General features: G+C 33.9%; 1 protein-coding gene across 2 annotated transcripts in view; it reads left to right on the forward strand.

The window, feature by feature from the left end:
• The window catches only part of LOC143253644 (A-type potassium channel modulatory protein KCNIP1-like), a 141,358-nt gene that overhangs the window by 44,442 nt on the left and 70,403 nt on the right, over nucleotides 1-26,513 (forward strand). For both annotated transcript variants that reach the window (XM_076507838.1, XM_076507847.1), the window contains exons 2-3: nucleotides 3,936-4,010; nucleotides 4,414-4,491. In XM_076507838.1, the coding sequence (XP_076363953.1) occupies nucleotides 3,936-4,010; nucleotides 4,414-4,491 (153 nt within the window). The remainder of the gene's footprint in view (nucleotides 1-3,935; nucleotides 4,011-4,413; nucleotides 4,492-26,513) is intronic.

Raw genomic sequence — 26,513 nt, forward strand, 5'->3', positions numbered from 1 at the left:
AACATCATGATTACGCACGAATAAAAATATCTTGTTTTTATAGGACATATAAACCAGTATTGAGTTTAGAAATTTGATGGAAAAACATATTGTAAATAATGAAGAGTGTAATGTATGGTTTGTGAATCCGAGGATTACAGGTTCGCAGCAACCGACTCTGAAATTTGGGACAACTGATACATTGTAAGAGTGACGGTCAAATATTATTACTCTACCTGATAAAAGCAGACCAGGAGATGGCAGTATGTGATTTTGAGCAACTGCCTTCCATCTAATTTACGTGTTCAAAATTACGGATAGCTGTGCACAGAGAGCCCTTTTGAACGAATATTCGGTAACAAACTGAAAGAGATATATAGTCATGTGAAAATGTTAGGACACCCTATGAAAGCCTGTGTATTTTTGTAACATTTTTGGATATATAGATATTTAATCTCAATTTTAACAATACTGAGAGATTATAGGAATATAACTAAACAATTAAAACTGAAGAAAAGACTTTTCAAGTACTTCTGTAAATGTAATTCTACAAAAATGCATATTCCAACTGAGGAAAAAGTTAGGACATCCCCACATTTATTCCACTTAAAATGGCTCAACTCACACACAGGTGTATCACACCAGGTGCACATGATTAGAAGATCGTTACTCAGCGTTTTAAATGAGGCTTGCCCTATTTAAACCTCAGACATTTAGTTTGGCGTGCTCCTGATCGTTGAAGTGAGTGTGAGCACCATGGTGAGAGCAAAAGAGCTGTCTGAGGCCTTCAGAAAGAAAATTTTAGCACCTTATGAGTCTGGAAAGGGATTTAAAACGATCCCAAAAGGTTTTGAAATCAGCCATTTCACTGTCCGGAAAATAGTCAACAAGTGGAGGGCTTTCAAAACAACTGCCAATATGCCCAGGTCTGGTCGTCCAAGCAAGTTGCTAAAAGAGGTCTCCAAACACCCTAAAATGTCATAACGGATCTACAGCAGGCTCTGGCTACTGTTGATGTGAAAGTGCATGACTCTACAATCAGAAAGAGACTGCACAAGTTTAACTTGCATGGGAGGTACGGGAGGAAGAGAAACATCAAGGCCAGACAAAAGTTTGCCAGAGAGAATGTAGACAAAGCTCAGGACCTCTGGAATAATGTTCTTTGGACAGATGAGTCCAAAATTGAATTATTTGGACACTAGAACAGAGGACATGTTTGGCGTAAACCAAATATAGCATTCCAGAAAAAGAACCTCACACCAACTGTGAAGCATGGAGGTGGAAGTGTCATGGTTTGTGGCTGCTTTGTTGCAGCAGGACTTGGCCAGCTCACAATCATAGAATCCACCATAAATTCTACTGTGTATCAGAGGGTGCTTGAGGATCATGTGAGACCATCCGTAAGAAAATTAAAGTTCAAGCGGAACTGGACCCTGCAACACGACAATGGCCCAAAACATACCAGTAAATCCACCAAGGAATGGCTGAAAACTAAGAAATGGAGAGTCCTGGAATGGCCGAGTCAAAGCCCAAATCTTAATCCCATTGAGATGCTGTGGGGTGACTTGAAACGGGCTGTACATGCAAGAAACCCTCAAACATCTCACAGCTGAAAAATTCTGCATTGAGGAGTGGGGCAAAGTTTCTTCAGACCGATCTCAGAGACTAATAGATGGCTACAAGAAGCGTCTCACTGCAGTTATTTCAGCCAAAGGGGGTAACACTAGCTATTAGGGGGTATGGTGTCCTAACTTTTCCTTAGTTAGAATATGCATTTTTGTAGAATTACATTTACAGAAGAGATTGAAAAGTCTTTTCTTCAGTTTTAATTGTTTAGTTATACTCCTATAATTTCTCAGTATTGTTGAAATTAAGATTAAATATCTATATATCCAAAAATGTTACAAAAATACACAGGCTTTCATAGACTGTCCTAACTTTTTCACATGATTGTATTTTACCCAAGAAATGAAACTCAGTGTAATGTTAGCTACTGGTGTTTTTTTTTTCTTTTCAAATTAATTTAGAGATGCTATTCGAAATATATATTTATCATTGATAATATAAGTTCAGCCTTCTTCAGAAAATTATTTATCAATACCAAATTAGTTTGTGTAAAGATGAAGATCCCAAAGCATCAGTAAACAAAGCAAGTGCTGGATAATTTCGTTTTCTTTGTTCTGTTGTAACGTCAAATCTATTCCATCAAATTATAAAAACATGCGAAGACATGCACATCAAAATTTTCATCTCGCTGAAAATCTGACTTAAAACCTTTACCTAAGCTTATGTTTAAATATTAATATAAATGAAGAAATACATCTGCGAAACCTAATATAAAATAAAATTCTCAAAAAAAATTAAATAAACTAGACAGAAAAGTTCATCATTATTGAACTGTGTAATTAAAATATTAACGTATTAATTATTTACTTGAATTATACAGTCCGCCAGCTGTGTGTGTATGTTTGATTCAGAAGTTTGGCACAAAGCTACAACAAAGGCTATTTATGCGTAGACTAAAGGAAAAACAGGCAGTCAACAGCATCCATCGCCAACTCTTGGACTAACCTTGTCTGACCTGCAATCATAAAGTTCGTAGCGCGAGTTTGCCACGACACTTTCGAATCGCAGCCCAGCACGTTAGCCACTGCAGAACTTGTTCTGCTTCTGTGTTTATATGAACAAACAGGTTCGATTTGATGTAGCTTTCAAGACAGTCCACACAAGAATTACTATTCGTCTGCTATCTAAGCTAGCCCACTAAGTTTATTATGTGGTTGGGGTGATTGTACATGGTTTGCAACGCATGACCGCCTCCAATAGTTTTATTCTTTCATACAAACTGATTAATTGTTTGTTGGCAACGTGAACTTGATATTAGATAAAACAAAGAGTTCTGTTCCAGATAAATCATTAACACTTCCTTCTGCTTCCATGAAAACTTGATTACTTTTCTGAAAAAAAAAATCCGATTCTTGATGAAGCTTTATTTGTCGAATGAATGCATTGATTTTGCAACCGATAAAATCCTACATGAGTGTACCTGTCATACATTGGAACCATAATTTATTAGAACCTTGGATTTAAAATTATCTTACGAATGCAGGTCATTTCCACTGAAATATTATATTTTCCCATAAATCGCATTCCTGAGTAAACTTGAAAGGTTTTGGTTTTGTTAATATTCATTGATCTCTTTCTGATAGTAAAATGCTAACTTGTTTTTATCGGGCAGAGGGTATTAGAGCTAAACTTTTTATTATGAGTAAATATTTAATCGTAAATACTGTGATTTATACTTTTAAAATAAAATAAATTATTAGTTTATAAGTGATAAATAAAATAACAGTACTTAACAAGAACTCATTTACAAAAATAACTGTATCTAGCAAGGTTAGGTGTCTATAGCTTTTAATGTAGATATTATTTCAATGTATTTTTCATTTTATTCTACCTATTCATCGAAATAAGAAATATTCCAAACCTGGCAATCTAGTGATCAACCAATAACAGTAAAAACATTTGATCATTTCAAACCGATAATATCCTCGGTGAGCACACATTTACTGAATTAAAAAACATGTTGTAAGCGGATCTTGATTATGATACATTTAACAGAGAGACTTAAAAATCTCTGAAAGAACAGAATTCGATCGAAGCCAGTTAAATTTCAGAATCAGATCAATGTAAGACTCAGTTTTTTATCAGCACCAAGAATATGATTGATTTTCGAGTTATTAATGTTTAAAGAATATTAGTGTTTTTTCTACCATGCTTACTGAATTTCAACGATTTTGTTGATGTACCAAATGTCATATTACTTATACTTACCAAACATATAAGTGATTTTGGTGAATATTGACTTTACTTTAGAATAGCATTAATTTCAACTCATTAAGCATACTTACTAGATGACATTTAATTTACACGATGCTGGTTTGCTCTCGTTACAGAAATACGAACACCAAAGATGACGGATGTTACGGAAACTCGTGAAGTGAAAGACATGAGATACTGGGTGAATAAATGTAAGTTACCGTTTGCCACCAATACTGATGTTTTGGTTTGCATCGTTTCGATTACGGTGGAAATGTTTTAGGTATTTCTCCATTAGTTTCTGTGCCTGGTTGGTAGAATAGTTTACAAACAATAGAGTATAGAAGGCTTCACAGGAACGTTCTGCTACTTTCATTTATTTAGGATTTTAATGTCGATGCGTTTCTAAAAGTTTTTTTTACATGTCTCTTGTATAGCATATCACGATATGTCAGACTTTTTAACAAATTAAAAGTAAGCCTGAAATATGTTTTAATATTTAAATAAAACCCAAATTGCTAGTGTATTAACAAAATAAAAATTTAAAGATTTTCTTTTTCATTGAGTTTGAAATATTTTATAGCAGAATACGCAGTGTATTCTATTCACTTATAGTTCGCCATGCTCTCAGAACCGTCAGGTTTTCGAAGACTCGCAGAAAGCACAGATATGGTTCTATTGCCTCATCTTACGGTAAGGAAAAACCTATCTTTCAAATTAGCGACATCTTGTGGTAAGACTAACAATTTAGAGTAAAATATAAAGGTTAAGATCACTTTTAACGCAATTAAGCGACACCCTTTGGTAAAAGCTGTATTTTTTAATACAACTAAATCAACTTGTGTCACAACACTAGTAACTTCGAATAGGAATTAGTGAGCATGATGTATCTTCCGTTTTATTCTTTTATTGGCCGATTTCGTTTTCTTGATGTAACTTAGACGGTAAACAATTAATTTATATTAAAAGTTTTTATAAAATCTTTCTCGGCCTTGAACTCATATTTTACGGTATTTTATCTTCTCGTATTATGAAATTCCTACAATAAAACTTATTTTAGCAGTATTGTGTTTGGATCATAAAGATCATGAAATTGTCTAAGTAGGAACATAAAAAAGAAAGAAACATCAAAATAAATGTTTGGAGAGTAAACGAAACGTCAATTATTTTAAAATATTTTCCTTTCATAGTTTATTAACAAAGGAACGTTTCATGTAAACTTTACCTTACATTTTGTACTCCTTAATGAGTCACTGAACAATAAATATTGTGCTTCACAATCCGCTGATTATCAATCTTATATTTTTTGCAGTTCACCCACGGGTTTTTGACCAATATTACAATATTTCTGTTGTGATGCGTTTATAACAGATTCACTTTTCTACAGTGTATTTTTGCTTTTCTATTTAACTACTCTGAAAAAACAATTTATAACTTCCTTCAGAAACATTTAATCTATTTTAATTGTGATTTCTTGAAAATGTTATGGACGTAAGTCACATGACTATTTCTTATGGTTATTAGAAACGTATATTTTTATTATGCTACTTTTTCAGATTGAATGATACACGTGGGATTAATCACACTTTATAAAAACTGTGGAACTGGTAGTCACTGCAGTCGAGCAATATCGACTAAACACTTTCATCGGTTTCAGGGTTCTTTAAACTCCGTTCTTGTAAAGTTAGAATTTCTCAGTTACTTACGTAAAGTATATCCAGTCGTTACAACAAAAGTTCTGACCACATTTCAAAAGTGACACCAGAATGTAATAAGCGATTAGAAATACAAATAAACAGTCGTTTCATTCACCAAGTGAAGAATATCTACCTTCAATAGTAGAATCTTAATAACGTTTTTTAAAATTATGAATAGCAGTTTATGTAGTTAAAATTATTGTCGAGCTATTTCTAAGTTGTTCCTCAGATGATGCTCAAACGTTCACACGAAGAATCAAATAATGTACAATCTCACTCCGAGTCCAACTATTCCAGGAAAAATGTGTCGAATTCTAATTTAGACATTTAGGCAGCAAAATCATGGTTGTGACATATTTGATCAACGTTCTAATGAAAACATAAGATTGTTGAATGTTACTTTGTTCCCTTTTCACGGAACATCGTCGTATTTTAGAGAAGTAAAATGTTTCGCTTTGCTCAAAAATCGTGAAATAAGTAGGTCTTTTTAAGGTGTAATAAGTGGTGAAATAAAATAAATTAATTCTTTATGAGTATGTGTTTCACCTGATGTGAAAGATAAATGGTTGGTTTGCTAACTTGACGAAACGTTACACCTAATTCCTTGATATATTATCGCAACGAAAAAGTACATCATCTTTTGAAATAATTAATTAGAAACTTACGTGGAAGTGTGGTCTTTACAAACATGTCAGTATAATTAGTCACATGTCTTGAAAACTGAGTTTGTGTAGTGACTGTCCAGTTTCTGTTTTTTTATCAGGCTAGTCTGCGACAAGATTCGGTTGAGTTTGAAAATCATAGGTTAAACTTACGATCGGATTGAGTATTTTGCCATTAGGTACTTTCTATACTATTTGATCGTTTATACCTTCTATACTATACTGTTTTGTCATTACGTATTTTTTATACTATTTGGTCATTGAGTATCTTCTATGCTAACGGTCATTATGTATCTTCTACTCTGATCATTATGTATTTTTATACTGTTCGGTTATTAGCTATCTTCTACACTCTTTGGTCAGTACCTTCTGTACTGTTTCGTCATTAAGTATTTTCTATATTATTTGGTTATTGAGAACCTTCTATACCGTTTGGCCCTTAAGTATCTTTTGTACTATTTGGTCATTTGGTATCTTCTATACTGTTTGGTAATTAAGTATCTTCTATACTGTTTGGTCATTAAGTACCTTCTACTGACCTAATTACTATGATAACCTCATCTTCCAACATCAAGAATGAAGTTTTTGTTTGTATAATAAATCTAACTTGATCAGCGTGAGAGAAACAAACAAAATCGAACATTTCTTATATCTCTCTTGATTATTTTAACACATTCGATCAGTCTCCCAGCGAGACAGCCGTACGTTTATGGAGTCACGACGCTAAAATATGGAGTTCGGTTCTTCGAGGTGAACACAGTAGATAGCACAGTGTGGTTTTGTCTTAAATCAGACAAACACATTGTATTTTTAATGAAGATTTTGTCTTAAATAAAACTGAAGTGATATAAAAAATGGAATTAGCGTTGAACAGATACTGGAGTTTTTATGCTGTGGAATATTGGATATTCTAGTTTTGATAATGTGGGTAACTAAATACTCGTGTTTTAATACATTGAAATACTTGATACTTGAGTTTTAATACTGTAAAATGCTAAACACTTGAGATTTAATATTATGGAATACCGGATACACGAGTCTCAATACTGTGGAATACTAGATACTTTAGTTTTGATAATGTGGAATGCTTGATACTATATCTGTAATACTTAAGATATAACACTGTGGAATGCTGGATACTTGAGTGTTAATACCGTGGAATATTTGTACTTAAGGTTTAATATTATGGAACAGATACTTGAGTTTTTAAAGCTACTTTCACTTCCCGTCAACATAGAAACAAAAAATGTTATTTGCATTTTGTCCTTAAAAGAGAGAGTAATAGAAAGTTTTATAGATGCTCAGTGTAGATAAAAATATTTCATTATTCCAAAGGTTTAGCTGTGATTATAAACGAGTCGGAGTTAACATTCAGACCTTATACTAGTAATAAGAATGACATTCTCGTCACATCAAACATGCTCGTCCTTTCAGCCGTCAATCCTACTAGTCGTTGGTAAAAGATAAGACCAATAGTTGGTAGTGGGTGGTGATGACTAGCTGCTTTCTCTTTAGTCTTACACTGCACAATTATGGACGGCTAGCGCAGATAGCCCTCAGACAAACAAGAATGACATCAGAGAAAAACAGAGGTTTTAAAATTTCTTTCAACGAAATATCATTTTAGCTACGACGTGTAATTAACAAACATTAACTTAAAACACTGTTTTCTTACACGTCTCTATGACACCCGTTGGTTAAATCCGGATTATTTAAGAGAAACGTATCTACACTTTAATGTGATTTTTGGCCCGGTATGGCCAAGCGTGTTAAGGCGTTCGACTCATAATCTGAGGGTCGCGGGTTCGAATTCTGGTCGCGCCAAACATGCCCGCCCTTTCAGCCGTGGGAGCGTTATATGTACGGTCAATCCCACTATTTGTTGGTAAAAGAGTAGCCCAAGAGTTGGCGGTGGGTGGTGATGACTAGCTGCCTTCCCTCTAGTCTTACACTCTAGTCTGCTAAATTAGGGACGGCTAGCGCAGATATCCCTCGAGTAGCTTTGCGCGAAATTCTAAAAAAACAAACTAAAACAATTAATGTGATTTTTATCTGTAAACAAACACTAGGCCTATTGGTTTCATTGTTTGCCAGCTCTAAGCGTTTAAAGCTGTAAATCTAACTAGAGTAATTTTAGAACGTATTACCAAATCCAAAATCATGGTTCTCGACTAATAAATGCTTTATTAGATTTACTCTCCATTAGTTTAACAATTATTTGTATAGGTACTCCTTCTCACCTTTTTAAACACTGACAGCGTTTACTTTTGATTCAGTGACAACTATAGTGACTTTTCCTAAACAATTACTGAAAAGAATCAGATCTATTATTTTACATTGATGTGTGTGTGTTTCTCTTTTTCTTATAGCAGAACCACATCGGGCCATCTGCTGAGCCCACCGAGGGGATTCGAACCCCTGATTTTATCATTGTAAATCCGTAGACTTACCACTGTACTAGCGGAGAGCATTTTATATTGATAAAGTATTGTTACGTCTGACTAACTCCATTTCATATATCCTACAAATTACGTCTAATTCAATCTGCTCTTAGTTCACACACACAAATGATAAACGTAGGTTTAATTTTAAAAGGAAACCGAGTTATTGGTTTCTTTTGGCAATTCAGTGTACTTCTTCTACACCAATAACTATTTTAAAACCAATCCTTTTTTATGTCTACCTGTAAGATGACACTCCCCTCATGATTAATCACTCTCTTTAAAAATTTTCATCTAGCTTTCTCATGTTTCAAGATAAATTACTTGCGCATAATTTGGTGATGTTGCATAAGTTTTATTGCTTTTAAATTTCTATAGCAACGAGTATTAATAGATGGCTCTGATACATATTGACTCATAAATACGAGTGAACAAAACTTTGTCTAAACTTAACCGAAGTATTTGATACAACAGTATACAATTTCAGACAAAAGAAAACCACAATGAGTGGTTTGGTTCTTTAGGAAACTTCGGTTATGTACCCCCCTTCTCCATAAACCAACATTTAAATATTTAGTTTTTAATACTGCAACTTTACCTATCTGAATAAAAATTGTTAAAACAATACTTGTTGTACAACGCTACAGTTTTCAACTTAAAAATGGTCTGTGAAAGGTATTGACAAAACATAAACACGATTTATTCATTACTCCGTGGGCTTATGGGCAGCTGCTAACTCTCTTGTTTCATTCAGCCTTTAAGCGTCACTCAGGGGTGACGAATTATATAACTCATCAAGTTTTTCACGAAGTGTTTTATTAACAGGACTTGTTGTTACATCAGAAGAAAAAAGCGACTAGTCTTGTAGTTCGGTGTACAATTCAAAAGTACTTAAGTTTAGAATGAGCGATAAATTCTACAAGTGTTTACAATTTGGTTCGGTCTTCTTCCAATGATTTATTTAAGCATGAGCATACTGCTTCCTTGTGCAACAATCATGTTTAGGTTAATGTTATTTTATTTTCACTTTGTTATTTCTTTTAACAAACTCATTGAAAGTAATTTTTAGATGTCAATCAGATAACGCGTACAAGACTAGAATTGGGATATTAAAGGTTCAAGATCATTTAGTCGATACAAGCCTAAAACTTATCCCAGAGTTCAAAGAACAGTTTGGATATAATTCAGGACAATATGTATTCACTTAGAAAGTTAACATGCTTAAGTGCAATAATTATCATTGAATAGCACGGTCTCCACAAACGGGGACGCGCAGTTTGATTATGAAAACAAGCTTATAATAGATTCGTATTTACCTCATTAGGGCAGAGAATCTTCCAAGAGGAAATGAGCGTCGTTGTGAAAGACGTGTAATTAAATTGAAAACCAGCTACAGACTTCGCACTAAAGGTTTTAATCACTGTTGATAAATTAAGATGTGTTGAAAAATGGCAGCAATAATAACTACTTTAAACCTTAAGCAGTAGACTGTCTAAGTTGTAAAATACAATGTACCTATTTAATATCAGTATTGAACAATGGTTTGTTCAAAAAACTACATAACATCATCATTACCCTTAGTCTAGAACAATAGTACTAATCGTAACATTAGAATTAATTTTAACATTGAGAAAGTTATAAATACATGAAAGTAAAGTTTCAATAGTGAAGTACAATTTGCTAACTTAATACTTCTACTAAGTTGAAAAATATTGTTGTAAAAAACTATTGTAAACAATTGTAGGTGATGTTCGAAATAACCGTAATACTAAACGATAAATTACTAAAAGCTGTAGCTAACCTCAGAAATAATCACAGAAACAATAAAATTATTAACAATCTAATTAACATTAAAATAATCTTATTATTGACAGAATGCAGAATTGACAGTTCTAATTAAAATTAAAAATAATTACAGCATTGGAAAATAAAACACTAAAAACATCAGCTAAGGTTAAAAACACGTTCTTGCTTTATTATAGTTTTAATTTATGTAAGTGATAGTAAAACTTAAAAGGTGGACTTCTTCGTTTAGGGACAAATAGTCAATAAGTTCTAAGAGGATTAATGCCAAAACTAGCTTAGAAAAGAATGTTTTTTTATAAAGGAAAGATAAATCCGAAATGCTGTTTTTACATACCTTTTGTTTGAAATACGTAATCTACTAAATAGGAAAACATGGTAAAAAAGTGTAATAAAAGGACTTGTTAATGGATATTGTAGTGACGTATAGGTGATGGACGTGCGTGAATTATGCTTTAAAGTAACGTTTAATAGGAGAACGGATCTGTTTAAATGAGTAGAAGCAAATGCAAGAGAACTGTAGAAAAGATGTTCTAAAGAGAGATGAAATGTGAAAGTACTGTAAATAAGCGACATCTAGAGACGATGTAGGGAGAAAGAGAGGTGAGTGAAAGTTGTGGTGGAGAAAACAAAGAGAATTGAATGAGTTGGGAAAGTAAAATGGAAGATAACGAAGAACAAGCTGTATTAAAATAAATTAAAGAAATATGCAGAAAAGAGAAACTATGGAGAAATAAAACTAGGAAAATAATAAAATGGAATAGAACGTTAGAATACATAGAAAACGTAAATGAAAAAGATAGAACTTAAGCAAGAAAGAATAAAAAAATGAAAAATTAAAACAGAAAAATATTAGAAAAAAACTAAAAAATTGAAATATTAAAAGAGAAAATTTAGAACCAGAAATTCGAAGAAGAGTCAAAGAAAATCAGAAAGGAAATACAGAGTCAGCTAAAATAAGAGTTGAAAAAAACAGGACTAACGTATAATGGTTTTTCTTTACCGTCCGATGAAAAGACAAACGCCTGGTGAATGGCATCACTGGTTCCACTGCTTGGATGTGGAAACCCGTCAAAACCTCTAAAGTCAGACAAGCAGGTCGATACTAGCGGCGCCTGTCTGTGTCATATCCCCTGTTTAGGTTGTAGTAGTTATACAGGTCAAGACAGAAAGTTTCTCATTTCGTTAATCAGTACTTAAATTAATCTGTTCCCTTTAGAGTTTATTTTCGACAGAGATATTTATTTTGCAAATATTTAATCACATTATTATTCTATGTTTAAATGGTCTGTGTAATATACAAATAAGTTCAACATTTATTTATAACTGTACTGCTCTGTTACGAACGAAAGACATTCGTAAGTTGAATCAAAGTAGGATTCTAGAAGATATGAAAAGTTTTAGTTATGAACGAAATACTTCGCTGAGCTGTTTCAACGATGACATTTGTTTATCACGTTCAGTATTCATAACTAACAAGTAGATTTGTGTTATAACTTCATTATAATTGTTAATTTCATCTTTTGTTCTGTATCCTAACATTCTGAATACGAAAGCCTAGTGTGTGTTATGATTTACATGTTATTGTTGTTTTTGTTTCGATACGTTGTTAAATATTTATTGATAACTTGCTGAAGTCTCTTAAAAATGGTGACAAATTGTTTAAGATTCAAGCAAACCTCAGGTCGCAATACATTTTAGATTTCCTGAATTCATTAGTTTAAATCATGAGTTAATAGATCCTACAAAAATCTCAGCTATCAGTTGTGTTAGAATAACTAGGAAATCGATTAAGGAATTATGTGTCAAGCAGTTGGGGCGCTAGCTTCGAACTTTGAGGGTGGCGGGGTCGAATCCCCGTCCTACCAAACATGCTTGCCCTTTCAGCCATGAGAACGTTATAATATGACAGTCAATTCTACTATTCGTCGGTAAAAGAGTAACTTAAGTGTTGGCGGTGGGTGGTGGGTAGTTGATCTTTCCTCTAATCTTTCGCCGCTAGATTGGGGCCGGCTAATGCAGACAGCCCTCGTGTAACTTTGTGCGAAATCCAGATCAATCAAATAGTATGTGTCAAGTGTAGGAAAAACAACTGATTACTGTACAACAATAAGGAAAGACAGAATAAACAAAAATGATGAAAATAGAGGCATAATGATGTTATACAAAACAGATCTCTCAGTAACATAAATCAGTATGAGCTGTAACAACGAACACGTTACCGTGGATATTCTGCTAATAAATAGAACAAAAGTGACAATAACAGGAATACACTGTTCACCATATAAGTAACTAGACTTAACTTTACTCAACAACATCTTTTCCCACAACCAAAACTCTATAACAATTGAAGACCTAAACAGCAAAAACGTCAATTTTGGCTGCAACTATACAAACAACAATGGAAGAAATCTATTACACTTTATAGACGATAATAATATGGCCCTACTGAATGATAATATCTCCACACATACAGCGTATGTCACTAGAATTAGCGACCACCTATTGATAGGTGGTCGCTATCAACATATTTTGTCTTCGATCTCGCCCTCCATAAAAATATAACCTATAAAAAAGAAAAGTTTGATTACAATAAAACAAATTGGCAAGATTATCAAAAGGAATCAGACAATCAGTTACCTAATAATGTTTTATAAGGAGTAAAAAACCATATAGAACTGGTAACTACTGTCAAACATTAACGGAGTGCCTCACAAATAGCGGCAAATAAAACAATACCGAAACAAAACCATAAAACAACAAATAACACATAAAAACCAAAGACCCAAATAATAACCCTAATCTAAAAACAAAGACAGTTCATGATAACAAGAGATAGAGAAAACAAAACACAAATGAACAATATAAGAAATCACATTAGAGCACAAATAAAACTACAAAAAACAAACAAACTAGTAAAACAAGATAAATGGGATAACTTTTGTTCAAAATTAAACGATAAAACTGACGCGAGAAAACTCTGGACACACCTTAGACGACTCATCAATGACAGGTCAGCCACAAGAAACTATCCTACACATGAGTATAATAATATACTTACAAACACCAACTACAAAATACATTTAAAATATATACTGATCCAGATATGAATACGTATTTTACAAGAAAGTCACAAATTATATACTGAACAATAAAGAACAATTTGAACCAGTTTTCCAAACAAGTATATCTGAGACAAATACAAGACCCATAACCAACTACGAAGATACGATGCTAACGACAGAAATATCGATACATGAACTTCACGAAGCAATAAAATACACAGAAAAAACAACAAATCCTCTGGTGAAGATGAGATACAAGCTATCCTCCTCAAAAAGGGCACTCCGAAATTATTCAACCACTTAAAAGCACTTTTCAACTTATCATTATCCTGTGGATACATACCAATTTCTTATTAGTATGCTATACATTAATGTTTTATAAGGAAGGAACGCCAACCAATAAACCTAATAGCTACCGACAAATCAGCCTGACTAGCTGTGTAGGCAAAATTAGTCATAAACTCTCCACATACTTCTAAATTGCCTGAAGAACAAAATGGCTTCGGAAAGTTTAGACAAACAACTGACCACTTAGTCAAACTAACTTAAGAAATAATAGATAGCTTCAAACAACAAAAAAAAGCACTGTCGCCTGCTTTCTTGACATTGAGAAAGCATTTGACACTGTATGACACAATGGTCTACGGTTCCGTATGCGTGAAATGGGGCTACCGCGTGAAATATTTGCTGGTTATCTAACAGAAAATGTAGAATAGATGTAGAGGTAACTTTTTCTGAGTACTTTACTCCAGACTCTGGGGTCCCTCAAGGAGAGGTGGTTAGCCCTATACTCTTTATCATGTGTGTAAACAATATGCTACTGGAGGATCCTAATCAAAGATTTCCTCACAGTTCGCTGATGATGTGGCAATCAGGAAAAGTGCCCCAACACCAGCAATAGCGGCCACAAACATATAACCACAATTAAATATAACGAGTGAATACTGTTAAAAATATAGAATCAAAATAAATACAGCAAAAACACAATTAGTCGTATATACCAAATTGACAAAACACAAAAACTGCAGCCTGAAATGTATATGAATGGAACTTAAATTTAGACTGCCACATCGGCAAAATTCCTCGATCTAATTTATGACTCAAAATTAACATGGATTAACCATTTAAATGTAATAAAAAATAATGTCTGACAGAAAACAAACTATGCTCGGAGTCTAACTGGCAAGAATAGTGGAGCATCAACAGACAATATACTGAAAATTTACAAAACGTACATTAGACCAGTAATTCACTATTCAGCTCCAGTTTCAATTACTGTAAGTGACAAGATAATAAAAACCAAGCTGCAAACAATACAAAACACACTCCTCACAGCAGTATACATAGTTTCCAGAATCACTTAATCTAACTTCATACACAAATATTCAAACATACCAACCATAGGAGATAAACTCTTACATAGTACAATACCGTATTTCGATAAAAATGTCCCTTCGATGGGCTCAGCATATAGCCAGGTGTGGCTTTGCTCTAAGAAAACACACACACTCGATAAAAATTGGATGAAAAATGATTTATTATGTGAACTTATCAGGTACCGTATACATGACAAATATAGTCCTAAACATCTCTCCTTGATCAACATATATTTTAAACACAAAGATAAACCAAAATAAGAAAAGTAAACAAAAGACATATAGAGAGAGAGAGGGAGGAAAAAGGCTATCATTAAACTAGACTTTCTACTGGTAGAGCAAATCATATGGATAAATATATATGTGTGTTTTTGAACTCCTGAGTCAAGTGTTGTAAATCCGTAGACTTACCGCTGTACTAGCGGGAAACGTCGATAAATGTACGAAACTAGTACATGGACATTGCCATAAAAAGAATCGAAGTAAACCCAGACTACTATGACCCTAAATCAGTAGCCATACCAACTTATTCTGCATGACCATGAATGTGAAGGAAGGAGGAAGAGGTCAAGCGCGCCTGACCCTCCAGGGTATACAAATACCCAAACGAGGAGAGAGAGAGAAATGTCGTGAAAAGATCGTATTGAACCTGGCTCTCCCTGGTCGACAAATTTAGAACAAAATCGCAATAAAGAAAGAGAGAATCGTATTTTTAGTTGCTGTTTATAATAATTATAAATGAAAACCTCACACCTTTTATTTGTTATTTAACACTGAGTTGTTTTTTTGTTGATGTTGTCTATCTGTTCTGGAACTTCCCTGATATCTTATCGAGGATTCACAATGAGCCAATTAATTCTGAGTTGACGTAGATGCAATTCACTTAAGAGGTAGCTAACTAACTCTGTTCTTCGCTCGTCACACGCCGATTACAGGTCGAGTTATCCACCACAGAAGTTACATAATGTCTTCGTAAAAATACTAATGTCCGATGTGAATCTCTTGTAGTTAAATGGTTTGTAACGTTCGAAATTTATAAACGTTCTTGGTCAAATATCTAAAGTTCTTAATTAATAAGCGTTAATCACAATTATAGATTCCGAGGTTTACTGCACCCCAACTACAGCAAACCAATAATATATATTGTCCTCTTGCGCATTGCGTTGATTATATATATAGGTGTAAGTATAGTTTCTCGAAACTTTAGCTTAGGCAACAATGTTTACGTACACATATATTGTTGATTCTTACACTGGAGAACCTTCAATAATTTTAGTGAATAGTCGAGAATTTCACAACATATTTAACAATATAAGTTATGTACAATTCTAAATGTAAATTTAACTTAAACAAACATCGATATTAAATTAGATATATGATAGTAAATACGTCACAATATAAATATTATAAATGACAGGTGAGTAAATCATTGATTACTTACAAAGATAATTTGGTTTTTTAAAGCAAAGCCCTATTGGATTATATACTGTGACAACTGAGGGAAATTGAACACCGGATTTTTGCACTGTAAGTGCTCCCCGCCAGTACAGCGGTATGTCTCCGGATTTACAACGCTAAAATCAGGGGTTCGATTCCCCTCGGTGGGCTGCGCAGATAGCCCTTTGTGGCTTTACTATAAGAAAACACACTAACACACACTGTAAGTTTGCAAACGTATCGCTTTCCCACCAGCGAATTACGAAGGCGATTCTTATAATTCATGTGTAGATTAATATACATGAGATCAAACGCGTCTTTTCGTGACGTTAGGTCCAATACTGGCTTAATGTCATAGTAAATTAAGACTGACGTATAACTGTTACTATAAACAATCTAGTACAGACCTACACGGTAAATTAATATTTATAGATAATTGTTGGTATTAACAATATAGATAATAAATCGTAATTTACCGTGTAGGCCACTACTATAGTGTCTATACCAACAATTATTTATAAATCGTAATCTACTGTGTAGGTCACTACTAGATTTTTTTATACGAATAATAATCTCTAAGCCTTAATTTAACGTGACGGTGAACCAGTAATAAGTTATTTATACCAGCAATTATCCGTGACACCGGTAGGCAAGTACCAAGTTTTTAATAATAACAGTTATCCGTAAACTTTGCTAGGCTAGTACCAAACCTTGGATACCAACAACCATGCGTAAAACTTAATTAACTGTGACATTAGATTACAGTTATGGACATTGTGTGTAAGCTGTCTCATATTTCAGTCATACATACACATACATGCATTTCTATTTAAAAAAAAACAACCGAGACAATCTTATTACAGTAGATTATCAACAAATACTTGGCAATTACGAACATGTTCTTTGAGTAAGAAAACGTAGATTTAAAGATAACGCCGCTAATATAATTATCAAAAGTTTGTTTCTTGTTTTAATATTTGGCTGAGTACCTCTGACCTTGGTAACTGCTTGATATATCAGTGGTGTATAGAACACGAGGGATTGAATGTGGGTTAGGGTAAGTTCCTGATGCCACACATAGATTGGGGATTCTTGCAGAACCAGACACTTCTCAGTTTTTTCTCTTGCTTGCACTTTGTTACCTATTACCTACCGGCAGTATTCAACAGGGTTAACATCTGGACTCTTGCCAAGCTAACATAGTGTCTTAATTATCTCCTTCGAAGATACTTATTCGCCTGGAACAGTAAAATAAAACCTAAGATATATTTTCAATACAATGAGAGTGAAATTTCCTCTTTATTTTAAGTTTATTTTATAAAATGTGTGAATATTACAAACCATTTTAGCTCTGTGACATGGAGTAAAGTCATCCTGAAATGTGTACTGGTCATATTCACTGTTGTGATTCTAAATTGTTGACTTTAACTGGGACTTAAGGATCTAGATGATGTACTTGTCAGCATTTTTTACAACGCCTTTCAGAGAACGGAGGAATCTCACACCCTGGCCAGAGATACATTTCCATATTACCTGACTCTTTAGATGCTTCACAGTTGTCTTCAAACACACTGAATGAAACTGTTCTCCACAATGACTTCGTACAACATGCTTTTCAACAGACCTATGCAGATTAAACTTTGATCCATCTGAATATATTACTTTTTACCGCACTGCTTTAGCCCAGTCAACATGTTCTTTGACCCAGTTGAGCCACACCTTCTATACATTGTCCTTAAGGAGATGTTTCTTTCCTGGTCATTTAGCTGGGAGACTGGTTGAATGTGGGTAAGATGGAACTGTGTGCGCGATGACAGCGACCCCTGCCTGCTGTGTTCTTTTGATATCTGTGGACGCTAACCGATGATTCTGCAAGTTTATGCGTTTCTGAAGGCAATCGACAGTTGTTGTGGAAGTTTTTCTCCTTTCTGTCACTTCACAGCCACTTTCTCCATACATGTCTGTATCGAGTGGCTCACAATAGAATGAGAAATTTTAATTATTCCAGCAATATGTATTGTCAAAAGCCCGTCTTTGCTCGAATAAACAATGTTAACACGCAATCCTTGCGTGTTTTTACCTATTGGTAAAAGAATAGCCCAAGAGTTGGCGGTGGGTGGTGATGACTAGATGTCCTCCCTCTAGTCTTACACTGCTAAATTAGGGACAGCTAGCGTAGATAGCCCTTCTGTAGCTTTGCGCGAAATTAAAAAACAAACAAACAAAATGTAAAGAATAGCCTTATCATCAGTCTTACTTATCATCAGGCTTACTTATCCTTCTTCAATTTAAATTACTCGGGGAGGAAATTATAATGTACATTTGTTTTAATCTCTACGCAAATATATGTCAACGTAAGAATTTATATATACAAAATTCCCCAGTACTTGTATATGTATAAATCTCAGTAGCGTAGGCAATTTCGGGGGAGGCTTCTTACGTACCGTATTACTCACTGTGTAAGACGCACCCCTATTTTCAAGGCTATCTTCAGGAAAACAATATTTTTCACAGTTAAAATTTATTTATTTGTTCAATAGCAGCATAATCTTTCCTTATTCTTTAGAATACTTCAAAAGTAGTGTCCATAATAAAATAAAATTTGGTTGTTTCATACATTTAATTAAAACATTGTTCATTCATTATAAAAAAAAAAAACACCTTCAAAATCTTGTGCATCACTGCGTTCACTGTCACTGATTCTAGTATTCTTAGTACAATGCCTAATGTAAGTTAAAGTCTCCCTGACGGAACATTGTTCTACAGTCGTTTCCCATAATAACCCATTTTCTTTAGCCTATAAGAGAAGGAAAACCGGACGAAGAAAGTGTAAAGGTTGATCACGCTAGTATCTAGCCCTTGCTGGACAAGGTACAGTATAGGGAGGCATTAATTTTTTTACTTTCGGTGTATAGGATTGGGGGGGGGAGGGGTTGAAACATCTTTTTCTGGAAAAAAGTGCATCTTCTACATCGAAAAATACGGTGATTACACCACTGATAAACCTGTTCAGTTTATGAGTAAAGGCCCTTAAAGAGAGCAGCTAATTAGAAAAGAAAATCATTCGTTGTCTGAGTTCCCGGCTTTTGAGATTAAAGTTATTCCATTTTAATTTTGAAACGAAACTTGATGTGAGAAAATATGAGAAATGCATTCAACATAAAATATCATATTCCTATAAAAGCACTGCTCTAGGTTTCATGCATAATTTATACATTCACTAATGGTCGTTGAATTAATTATTTAAACTTGCCTCAGTATTACAATTTTGTTAACCTGGATGTAACATATATTTGTTTTAATCGTAAGCTCTTTCATTATTGTTATTTTTGATGTCTTCTTCCCTACACATCTTCAAGCTTTATACGTGTAGCTTAATTTTCGCATGTTTGCAAATACTTACTGGCATATATAATAAAGTGTGCTTGTGAAAATAATATAACAAGTAACATAGTACTGAGTCTTATTTGTAAAAAATTAAAAGTGTTTTCACACACACATTTATACACATACATGTATTTTGGCAGATTTATTTCACCGATTTCGTAGCATTGAAGAACTTTTTGGTCTTAAAATATATTTAAAAAAAGCTGTACGTTAAAACTAAACGAAATCTAAAAACTAAGAAATGAGGCAGCAGGTTTAAAGTTATATTAGAAATGACATTCAAAATCAACTTTAAAAATATCATTATTTTAAAAAGAATTTAAAGACCAATAAATTTATTTCTTATAATTTTAAAGAAAAAGTTAAACTTTATATATATATATAAAATATAATTATCATGTAAAATAAAGATATTGACATTTGAAAATAATTTTTAAATTTTACAAACTCGAAAGTGTTATCCATTGTTGTCAGTGATTCAGCGGTGATCATTAGGCCTTATACCCTTCAAGTAGTTGATATTTGTGGTTAGAGTAGAAAGCAATGCATGAGTGTAGCTTTGCGCTTTAAAACAAACAAACATTATTTAATGAAAAATAACAACAACAACAACACAACCCCATCTAGTGGCACAGCAGTATGTTTGCGGACTAGCACCGCTGCAAACCAAGTTTCGATAACAAGCAGAGCACGGATAGCCCATTACGTAGCTTTGTGCTTAATTATAAGCAAACAAAAACAAAGAAAATTACACACTTTTGATACTTCTATACACAACTCGATGGAATTAAATTTGATACTTTGTACGTAACGCCCTCTATACAATTAATACTGCGTATCCTAATTTCATTTTGCATTAAATTTCGTAATATTCAGATATTCATATAATAACCTATTTTGTTTATTTGTACGAATCAGAATAACGAAGGGCAAAAATGACCCACAAAATTCATACACGAAGTAAAATGTTTACTTACTGAAAAATTGTTTTTGGTTAACAGATATCTCGTTGTGGCATGGCCAGGTGGTTAAAGCACTCGGCTTGTAATCAGAGTGTCGCGGGTTCAAACCGTAGTCACATCAAATATTCTCGCCCTTCAGCCGGGAGGGTGTTATAACGTGACGTTGGTAAAAGAGTAGCGCTGGAGGTGGCGGTTGGTGGTGATGACTAGTTGCCTTCACTCTAGTCTTACGCTTCTAAAGTAGGGATGGCTATCTCAAATAACCCTCGTGTAGCCTTGCGCGAAATTCAAAACAAACAAACAAACAGGAAATCATGAACTTAACAAACTAGCTTTGTCACATTGCAGAGATGTATCACACCAATTTCTTGTTAGATCCCAGTCATTTTCCATTGTTTTATGAAACACATTAACTACGTATTGTTTAAACAAATAAGTTGCAAAAAACTATTTTTGTAAAAATGTTTAATAATTTTTATTTCTAGTTGTTTTAAAAATTAATTCTGGAATCGATCATTTCGGGGAATTTGATTAGGTAACCTTTACCTTTGAAAATAAATTTAAATTACAAAATAGATAATTTTAGTTTAATCATAGATAATGTATTTTATCATACTTTCTTTTAGAGAAAAATAAGTCGCTACTTTTTACTCGTAAGAAGTATTGCATGTTGGAAAAACGAATTGATAACGATTTTTATTTGTGTTCTTAAAAGTATTTATTTTCTAATATCATACGGTGATAAATATTGTTCAGCTAGTTTGTTGCTGTAATTTTTATATTCCTGCAACAGGTTTCTACAATTTATTTGCTTACTGTTTCAGCAATTTTTAGATTTTTTGTCTTTTCTATTGTTAAAGTTCACTGGCAATACCAAAATGGCAGGTTGTTCAGTTGGTTAATTTATTTTTGTTCTAGTTGCTTGCTGTTTTGGATCATTTTCTACATCAGTGTAGCACAAACTTTTTCGTGGTAAACATAACTGTATAGTAGAGGTGTTTAAAATGTTTACAAAAAGCAGGAGATGTCTGCTGGATGTAACCTCTCTAAATTAGTTTATAATGAAAGGACCAACATTGGCATAAAATTTGAACGTGCTCTGAGAGTAGCGACGATATTTCGTTTATAAATAGTAGGTAGCGCTCTCACTTTTAGCAGATTTTATGGCCGGTTGAGTAAGTTATTCGCTATTCTTTATTTAAGGTTACTTTCAATGACATTATTGATTATTACATTTATTATAACTAATCTTAATTTATTTATTTTTATTATAACGATTATTTCACATTTTAATTTAAAATTGGAAGTAGGACTAACCTAAGTATATTAAAATGACTAAGCCGAGTATAACGTTTACCATGTTTGGTAGTTCTTACTTGGACACACAGTGATAATTACAATACTTAATGTATCTGATTTTATTTATTTTGTGTTATTTTTTACAATGACTATTACCTTGATCTAATTATAATGATTATATTGCGCTGTTAGCTTAGTATAAACATTTAGAACGAACTTAAGCCTTCTGGGAGGGCCTAAACTCTTGAGATATTATGGATTTACATCCGAAAATATCGTTAACAGCAAATATATCCACCTGATAAAACCACGCGTTCTAATCACTGTAATTAATATAGTTTGAAGAGTATAGTTAATTATCTGTAGCAATTAATTGGCATGTTTTTGATTCTGAACTATATTGGTAGCTTATCCTGATCATAAATTAAACTTTAATCAAATATAAAGCTCTTTTTAGGTTTGTAATATAAGCTAAATTATAGTGTTATTTTTGTGTTGTTTTATTTATAGTTTTATTACGCAGAAGAAATGCCAAATACGCAAATGTCATCTTTTCTGTACATCAAATTATAAGTCGGTCAAAATTGATATTAGTCAATTTGTTCTTAAGTTTACTCAATAGATGGCGACAGTTTCCTGTGGCATATGTGAAACTTGTAATGCAATTCTGAACAATAGGTTCTGCATTCAATGTACTGCGGGGAATCGAACCTAGAAATTTAGCACAGTAAGTCCATGAAATGGAGGAAGATGACGATAAAATAAAAAGTAAAAAACAAACAAACAACAACTAACTTCTACAAAGCCACTAACAGAACTATACGCGATTATTTTCCAACAAATAAGAGTTTCTAATATGATAATCACAACAAACTGTGAACGAAAAAATAAAAAATAAACTAAATAATATATTCTAATTATCAGTTCATGATGCTATCAGTTAATTACAATAAACAGAAATAAGCTCAAACATTGATAACTTAAATGAGACTTAATGCGCACTGCACTATGAAATTATAATAGACTCTTGTCACTGTTTATCCAGGTTGCTCTCCAACCTCATTTGATTCTAAAATGTTTTACATAATAAAGGTATCTAATAATCTTGGCTTAGTATGGACTAGCGTTTAAAACGTTGGACTGAAACCCGTCGCCGAACACGCTCACTCTTGCAGCCGTGGAAACATTATAATATGACGGGCAATAGTCATATGGTGTTTGTAAAGAGTACTCAAGGAATTGGTAGTGAGTTATATGTTGTTTGTAAAGAGTACTCCAGGAGTTGGTAGTGAGTCATATGTTGTTTGTAAAGTGTACTCCAGGAATTGGTAGTGAGTCATATGTTGTTTGTAAAGAGTACTCCAGGAATTGGTAGTGAGTCATATGGTGTTTGTAAAGAGTACTCCAGGAATTGGTAGTGAGTTATATGGTGTTTGTAAAGCGTACTCCAGGAATTGGTAGTGAGTCATATGGTGTTTGTGAAGAGTACTCCAGGAGTTGGTAGTGAGTCATATGTTGTTTGTAAAGAGTACTCCAGGAGTTGGTAGTGAGTCATATGGTGTTTGTAAAGCGTACTCAGGAATTGGTAGTGAGTCATATGGTGTTTGTAAAGAGTACTCCAGGAATTGGTAGTGAGTCATATGGTGTTTGTAAAGAGTACTCCAGGAATTGGTAGTGAGTCATATGGTGTTTGTAAAGAGTACTCCAGGAATTGGTAGTGAGTCATATGGTGTTTGTAAAGAGTACTCAAGGAATTGGTAGTGAGTCATATGTTGTTTGTAAAGAGTACTCCAGGAATTGGTAGTGAGTCATATGGTGTTTGTAAAGCGTACTCCAGGAATTGGTAGTGAGTCATATGTTGTTTGTAAAGAGTACTCCAGGAATTGGTAGTGAGTCATATGTTGTTTGTAAAGTGTACTCCAGGAATTGGTAGTGAGTCATATGTTGTTTGTAAAGAGTACTCCAGGAATTGGTAGTGAGTCATATGTTGTTTGTAAAGAGTACTCCAGGAGTTGGTAGTGAGTCATATGGTGTTTGTAAAGCGTACTCCAGGAATTGGTAGTGAGTCATATGGTGTTTGTGAAGAGTACTCCAGGAGTTGGTAGTGAGTCATATGGTGTTTGTAAAGAGTACTCCAGGAATTGGTAGTGAGTTATATGGTGTTTGTAAAGAGTACTCCAGGAATTGGTAGTGAGTCATATGGTGTTTGTGAAGAATACTCCAGGAATTGGTAGTGAGTCATATGGTGTTTGTGAAGAATACTCCAGGAATTGGTAGTGAGTCATATGGTGTTTGTGAAGAATACTCCAGGAATTGGTAGTGAGTCTTCTAATCTATCACTTCAAAATTAGGGACAGCTAGCGCAGATAGCCCTCGAGTAGCTTAGTGCGAATCTTAGCAAACAAACAAACTAGCTCTCTCTTTCATAACATCTCTTGGTAAATAAATTAAGATAACAGTTGTTTTAGGTTGTATACTAAGTTGTATTAAAGCGAATTATCGGATAAAGCGCATATGAAGTTGTTTCTGGTGGCTCAGCAATACGTCTGAGAGTTTATATTTACAAAATAATCGGGTTTCGATAACTGCTGTGCAACAGTAGCAGTTGGAATAATTGGCATCTGCTTCAGAGAATGTGGAATATTTACACTAAGATCGCTTCTTACCTGATTCTTAGAAACTTTTTGAAAATTGATTGTTTCTGTTAATGCTGCTTCCCAATTCTCCGTGATTGTTCAGGAATTTTGGAGTTTCTGCGCTGTTTGGTTTAGTTTATTTGACTTTTCAGGAATCTTCATTGGTTGTGAGCATTTTATTTATCGTTGAAGCTTCGAGGACTTTGGGGCCCGGCATGGCCAAGCGTGTTAAGGCGTGCGACTCGTAATCTGAGGGTCGTGGGTTCGCATACCCCTCGCGCCAAACATACTCGCCCTTTCAGCCGTGGGGGCGTTATAATGTGACGGTCAATCCCACTATTCGTTGGTAAAAGAGTAGCCCAAGAGTTGGTGGTGGGTGGTGATGACTAGCTGCCTTCCCTCTAGTCTTACACTGCTAAATTAGGGACGGCTAGCGCAGATAGCCCTCGAGTAGCAAACAAACAAACAATCGTTGTAAATCCGTAGACATACCGCTGTACTAGCGAGGGGCAATATTTACCTCCTAATGTCAGTACATGTTGATTGTATTCGATTATTATTATTATTATTACAATATATATTTCTTTGCGTTGTTAGTCATACTACGTAGTGGACCTCATACCTTTAATAGGTTTCCTAGTTTGTTTGTTTTTTTAATTTAAAGTTGATCTCTATTGGGAGGTTGCACATTAAACACGAATTTTCCATAAACTGTTTAATGTGCTCTTTATTGCCAAAAGCTATAGAAAGCTAAGTTACAAGCCATTAGTGCTCAAAAGATAGCCCGATGTGGCTTTGCTACAAGGAAACACACACACATTTAAAGCTCTGATTTGTTTATTGTGCGTTGTCCTGGATGACTCGAGGAAGTCGACAACGTACGCAAGAAAAGCTTCGGTTTGGTTATCAATAGTTTTTATCGACTTTTATTGTTTACAAAATATACTTAAGATTCCATTAACTTATTTATACCGTAACATGCATACAAGTATATTTACATTTTCTTTAGGAGAGTTACTTTCTCTTCACATGTCCGTAAATATCCTTAATTTTAATACACTGCTGTCAGATAGTTAAGTTACAAGTCATTAGTGCTAAAAAAATAGTTTATTCCTTAGCTTTGGGACACTAGTGTATTTGGGTGCGTCTGCCTTATGTGTGTTAATAACGGTAATTTGTAATAAATCATATTGTTTTCAGAAGTTGAAGACATATTGTATTTGAGTAGATTGTATCAAAATATAATTTACAAGTTAATAATACAAAATCATATGCAAATACTGAATTTGCTGAATAGGGTCTGTCTTTGCAACGGTTGAAGGTTTTAAAATAATATATATTTATATATATATTTTCCTTCGTATAATTTCTTGGTATAATCCACTTGTATAACCAAGTGAAGCTGTTTCTTAGGAAAGCAAGATAATAGCAGTGGCGGTGCCGGGGGGGGGGGCTTGAGCCCTCCCCCAAATGAACCAAGCCCCCTCAGCCCCCCAATATTGTTACCTACATGTATTCATAAAATATGGAAAACACAATCGTCGTTGTTGCTTAACAATTAACATCAAAGAGACATAGATCTGTAGAACTCAACGTCTTCATTAAGACGGAAGTATGTGTCATGCGTCCCATAGCAACGTACTGAATGCACTGAAAATCATGCGCTGTATTGCCGCTCCCTGTGTAATGCCATTGTATCTTGAGCTTTGATGAAGATTAGACAACCACGTTGATTTCAAGTTACAACAGATCATCAGGGATTTTACTTGATAAACCAAAGGTTTCACAACCCATTAATTTCATTTATCTTTTATTGAAAAGTAAAACATAGCATGTATGTATAAGTGTATTGTGTATAGGTCAAAACTATGAAGCATTTAGCTGGTGTTGTGTCCTCTGTGAGATCATTTTGTAATGTGTATCAGCCATCCAAATTTGTACTGTTGATTG

The sequence above is a fragment of the Tachypleus tridentatus genome, chromosome 1, assembly GCF_004210375.1.
Source record: "Tachypleus tridentatus isolate NWPU-2018 chromosome 1, ASM421037v1, whole genome shotgun sequence".
Taxonomy (NCBI): domain Eukaryota; kingdom Metazoa; phylum Arthropoda; class Merostomata; order Xiphosura; family Limulidae; genus Tachypleus; species Tachypleus tridentatus.